Here is a 6000-nt window from a genome sequence, read left to right as displayed (position 1 = left end):
AATTGGACATCAAACGGGATTTTACAGATCACGCCAGTACAAAGCTCCGACAGAAGTCAACAGTTGCCATTATATAAGAATTGCAATTTTGTTGTTTTATCACAATAGATTGGTTTATTTACATTTCAAAAACCAGAAGCCATTCATTTACGAATGTGATTTCACTTTAGTTTACATATTTAAATGTTCAGATATTAAGATTTGAATGAGGCAAAATAACATGCTTTTTCTCTCAAATATATTGTTATAATCATTTGTTTCAGATGTACTGTAGTTATTTTCTGTATAAAAAATAATTTTGTGTTCAAAAAGTCTTTTTTCAAACTTGAGTCTTGAAAAAGAGGGCGTCGTCTTATAATCAGGGCCGTCTTATACTCGGGCCAATACGGAATGTTAATAACTCCATTTGTGTCCAGCTTGGATCTTTTACATCCATTCAAAAGTGAGATAATTTGCTGGATAACAGTAACAGACATCTATTATAAGCATTCATCTCATGACAGTGTCATGTCATAATCATGATTGTCAAATGACAGTCTTATAGCGCCACTGTCAAATAGTGTTACCAAATACCATAACTAGCAATTAATGAGACAACTGGAACAGTCGCTGAATAAATAATTAGCACAGAACATGCATTTTTGATTGTTGTTTACATCTGTAGCGCTGCAATGCATGCTAGGAGGCATGTTGGAGAACAACAGTGTTGACATCAGGTGGCAGCAGAGGTTGACTGTATCCCCCAAAGAAGCATTAATGGCCAAATGAAGCTTCTTTTTGGCTGCAAAGCTCCATGATGGTTCATTTGGTCTTCCGACAGTCGTATGATACCAATGTCTAATAAAGTGTTACCAGTTAATATCGTTTCGTGTAAATATCTGATAATACAGTGCGGATAGCTGCGGCTTATCCATGGACAAATGTCGTTTTCGTGTCACATTTGGTGGGTTGCGGCCTATAGTCAGGTGCGCCTAATAGTGCGCAAATTACGGTAAATAAGCTCCGCCTCTATTTCGCGGATTTTCAATTTCTCGAAAAATGAGGGATCACCACTGATCAAAAAAACTATATTTTTTTAGATTATTATTATATTATTATTGACTGCTTAAAGGGGCTACCAATGACACCTTGTTTAGAATAGATGTGATTCCATAAATGTGATGTGATTCCATAAATATTTCCCTGCACTTGCTCTATAAAATTAACATTCACTGACCACCACAATGTTTTTTATTCAGTTCTTTTAGTGTTTCTGAATGGTAAAGAGTGGCACTTTTGAACTGATTCATTATTGTTTTCAAGCTTTTTATCCAAGTTTGTTCTACACAGTGGCACCTCCAGAAATATTTCATAGGGGTGGCCAGATGGGGCTACTTAAAATCTTGGGGTGGCACACCAAAACTAAAAGCCATAATTTCAGGTTTTCATTATATTATTGCAGTAAAAAGGTCAGGGAAAACTATCAGAAAGACTTAAGGACACGGCTACTGATATACTTTGGTGTAATGTGTAATATTAGTAGGGTGGCCAACAAATTTATAGGGGGGGGCCGTGGCCATCCCTGGCCACCCATTGGTGGCGCCACTGGTTCTACATGATAAAACGTCTGAGTGAGTGCTCGTCCGAGACTGGTGATTGCATACTTTTTGCTAGGAGGTGTATTATGGTGGAAGATTTTGATAGCAACTTGTTGGTTCCTTTTTAGAAAAACAGAAAAACAAGCTTCTAGTGTGAATTGGAATTAGGTTGTCACTAGTAGACGTCCAATCCATTTGAACTGGGAGGGTTGCCATCCCTCCAACTTCAAACGGATTGAACGTCTATGGCTGTCAGTGGCAGTCAATGCCAGGCACTTAGGTAATTTTGGGCCATTTAAGGTCTCACTGGAACAGCACCAAACAAAAGTTACAGCGTCATCCCCCTGTCAAGAGTCAAGAATCTGCATTGGACAAGGGGATGATGCTGGAACGTTTGTTTGGTGCTGTTCCAGTGAGATTTGCAAAGATGATTGCCTGAAGAAGACATCAAAATTCCCTGTTTTGCTAGGGGTTGTATTATGGTGGAAGATTTCAACAGCAACTTGTTGGTTCCTTTTTTTTTTTTTTTTTAAGTGGGAGGGATTCGTTCATTCGCTGCCACCCTCCCACATCAAATGGATTGAACGTCTATGGCTGTCAGTGGCAGTCAATGCCAGGCAATTAGGTAATTTTGGGCCATTAAAGGTCTCACTGGAACAGCACCAAACAAAAGTTCCAGCATCATTCCCTTGTCCAGTGCAGATTCTTGACTCTTGACAAGAATCTGTGTCATCACAGATTTATCATCCCCTTGTCCAATGCAGATTCTTGACTCTTGAGAAGGTGATGATGCTGTGACTTTTGTTTGGTGCTGTTCCAGTAAAAAGGTGTCAATGTTTAAAAAAAAAAAAAAAAAAAAAAAAAAAAGGAACCAACAAGTTGCTATCAAAATCATCCACCATAATACATCCTCTAGCAAAAAAGGGAATTTCGATGTCTTCTTGAGGCAATCATCTATGTAAATCTCACTGGAACTGCACCAAACAAAAGTTTCAGCATCATCACCTTGTCCAATGCAGATTCTTGACTCTTGAGAAGGTGATGATGCTGTGACTTTGTTTGGTGCTATTCCAGTAAAAAGGTTTCAATGTTTAAAAAAAAAAAAAAAAAAAAAGAACCAACAAGTTGCTATCAAAATCTTCCACCATAATACAACCCCTAGCAAAAAAGGGAATTTTGATATCTTCTTCAGGCAATCATCCTTGTAAATCTCACTGGAACGGCACCAAACAAAAGTTCCAAGTTATCGATATGCTCCTGCCAAGAATCGAGATATCGTTTTAAAAAGGTGTCAATGTTTAAAAAAAAAAATGAACCAACAAGTTGCTATCAAAATCTTCCACCATAATACAACCCCTAGCAAAAAAGGGAATTTCGATGTCTTCTTCAGGCAATCATTTTTGTAAATCTTACTGGAACGGCACCAAACAAAAGTTCCAGCATCATTACCTTGTCAAGAGTCAAGAATCTGCATTGGAAACGGCGATGATGCTGGAACTTTTGTTTGGTGCCGTTCCAGTGAGATTTACAAAAATGATTGCCTGAAGAAGACATCGAAATTCCCTTTTTTGCTAGGGGTTGTATTATGGTGGAAGATTTTGATAGCAACTTGTTGGTTCATTTTTTTTTTTAAACATTGACACCTTTTTAAAACGATATCTTGATTCTTGGCAGGAGCATATTGATAACCTTTTGGGATACAACGTATCACGATATGTCACCATTTCGATATTTTGTCACACCCCTAGATTGGACGTCTAACGCCGTCAATGGCAGGCTATGACTTCCCCTATAAAGGGTTAATCGCATGAATTTCCTATTTAATGACTAACATATTGATGACGTCAGTGGCTAACCATGTGCCACGAGGGCGTCATGATTTTTTCACCTGGTCGAATATTTCCAGACCGCCACGGGGTCGCGTCCTAAATGTTACACGAACATAATACACCTCAGTGAAAGTCCTAGTCGGGAAGTGGACTTTTCGCCACCAGCGAGCAAGCCGTGTCGTGTTTTTTTTTATTTTTTTTAATAGCAAGTGAGTGGAAGAAGCCGAGCTCGTCCGTCCCCACCACCACACCACCACCACCACCGAGTTCTGCACATCCCACGTAGTCGCGCGACAGTCAGCAACAACAATGGCCAAGCGTAGTCTGTGGCGGTAGGAGCGCTGTCTCTCCCTCACGTCGAAGTCTTTCCCTCCCCTGCTTTTACTCGATTTTTCCCTGGAAAAAACCGAATCCGCGTTGGTATTTTTGCCTAGTTTTCTTCGCCGCACAATGTTCGAGGGACCGTGCGTATGTGTCCCCGCTGCTGCTTCTTGGCCGCTGGGTTGCAGCTACTAACCTAGCTGCTTTTCACTCGGTGTATACCGTCGTTTTTCTTTTTGCAAACAGCACGCGGACGTCGTAGGCTATTTACGCCGAGTGTTTTACGACAACGACAGTTCTCAACTACCTGCTGTTCGGAAAAGAAGTGTATGTTTGTCGCGGAAACTAGTTGACGGGCTAGCTAACAAGCTAGCTATTTGTGCGAGTGTGTGTGTGTATTCGCGTAAGGAAGGGAAAACGCCGAGTTTTCTTGTTTTTTTTTTTTTTAAACAAAGTATGGATGACCAGACCAGGATGCTGACGGGTCTCACCGGACTTGGCGGACTACAGCCGGGCGATGTTGGAGACCCGGACTCGGTTCGGAAACAGCAGTCCCTCGGCCAGCCCCAACAAGACATCGGGGATATCCTACAGCAAATAATGGCCATCACCGACGAGAGCCTGGACGAAGCACAGGCCAGGTAAGAAGAGCGGCGAAGAGCCATTTTACCATCACGTTTCTGCGCGGGTCTGGAACAAACGAATCTTTCAAAAATAATTTCCAATAATCAACTTTCCGCAAAATAACCCATCAACCCTCGCATTTTAGTGTTCTAACAAACAAACAAAAACAAAAAAACAAAACAGGCTGTTCTTTGTTACTTGAATTCCGCTCGGCTGTCTTTTTGCAAACACTTTTACCAAAAATCGTAAAAAAACCCCCTCTAAAATCTCTGGGATATTTGTGTTTTTACTTGGGAAAGTTTTCGCTTTCGCTGCGAGACAATGGTTGTTGAACTGCTAATGATCTTCCCCAACCACTTGGCTGCCACTTAAACTGCACTTGCATGGCTCATATAACTGCTTCATTACATTACAGCAGCAGTAGTAGTAACATTTTAAAGCCTTTTATTAACCCCTGTATAAAACTGTAAAAACATATCTCGCACTTGAAGAGAACTGACAAGTCAATACAGTTGTTGTTGCTGTAAATCTTGTTTTTCATTCCAAAATAATACAAAAAAAAAAGGGTTGAAAGCAGCACCGCATTGCTGTTTACGCCTAATGAGATTTGTCTAATTGCACCCCAATGTGTCTGAATAGCGTTCTGCATCAATTGATAGTCGATGTCATTATCCGATGAAATGCAAATGAATGCGGGGATTACTCAATTGGCTGGCGTAGAAGCTCCCTGTGATGACAGCAGCCATTCATTCATACGACTCCTGGTTTAATGCTCATATGACAAGAGGTGTTTCTATTATTCCTGGTCCAAATCTATGCAAGCGGCGAAGTACTCATGCGCCATGTGGCCTAGGGAGCATAAGGTCAGCTTTCAGATAAAGCCTCACTATCTCAACAATAGGAAGGCGTCCACTCGCAAGACCGTGGCCACAGTGTGATGTGTCATTAGCTAGTGATTTTCCACCCAACATTTGACCACCTGGTTCTCTTAATTAATTCACTCCCCTTTCACTCCCTCCCTCCCTAGTGTTCATCCTTTTCATTGTGTGCTGGGTGCAATCAATTCTCCTATAATGTGTACGCGAGTGCAGCTGTCCGCAAATCGAGTTTCTATTAATGAGGTGGCGTTGAGGGGGAGGAATGACGCTATATGCCCGAGCGCGAGGCGGGATTGTTTGTTTTTGTTACCTAGAAGGGCACGTTTGAGAATACAGTTAGGCTAGGGGTGGGACAAAACATCGAAATGGTGACTATATCGCAGTGTTGTCACAGATTACTTGAAAAAGTAATTTAATTACTGATTACACCTCAAAAAAGTAATTTAGTTACTTTACTGATTACGTCATTATCAAAGTAACTAAGTTACTTTAAAAGTAATCTGTCAGTTTGCCGCCTCAACATAAGAATGACAACAGAAAAATGTCATCACATGTAATTGACTTTCCGATGATTGAATTTAAAAGGGAATATCAGAATTTCGTGCTAGCTTAGCCACTCCGGAGCCCTGAAACTAAGAAATATCTGACAAACTGCTTGGAATTTGTTGAAATCAACTCCACCGACCAATTAAACCCCGCTAACTCTTAAGATTAAGCCTAATGTCAAAACTTCTGAATTTCGGCTCATGGTTAACAGCATATCAGTGCCAA

At 40.8% G+C, this 6000-nt stretch overlaps 1 protein-coding gene across 5 annotated transcripts in view; it reads left to right on the top strand.

The window, feature by feature from the left end:
• The first annotated feature begins 3438 nt into the window (after nucleotides 1-3438).
• The window catches only part of pbx4 (pre-B-cell leukemia transcription factor 4), a 94299-nt gene continuing 91737 nt past the window's right edge, over nucleotides 3439-6000 (top strand). For 2 of the 5 annotated variants that reach the window (XM_057860849.1, XM_057860850.1), the window contains exons 1-2: nucleotides 3442-3738; nucleotides 4183-4368. In XM_057860849.1, coding sequence (XP_057716832.1) covers nucleotides 3716-3738; nucleotides 4183-4368 — 209 coding nt within the window. In that variant the 5' untranslated portion in view covers nucleotides 3442-3715. Of the gene's footprint in view, nucleotides 3739-4182; nucleotides 4369-6000 lie in introns of all 5 variants that reach the window. The other 3 variants (XM_057860848.1, XM_057860847.1, XM_057860851.1) reach the window with 3 other exon arrangements.

The sequence above is a fragment of the Corythoichthys intestinalis genome, chromosome 16 (genome assembly GCF_030265065.1).
Source record: "Corythoichthys intestinalis isolate RoL2023-P3 chromosome 16, ASM3026506v1, whole genome shotgun sequence".
In the NCBI taxonomy this organism is placed as follows: domain Eukaryota; kingdom Metazoa; phylum Chordata; class Actinopteri; order Syngnathiformes; family Syngnathidae; genus Corythoichthys; species Corythoichthys intestinalis.
This window is presented reverse-complemented; position numbering and strand designations above follow the sequence as displayed.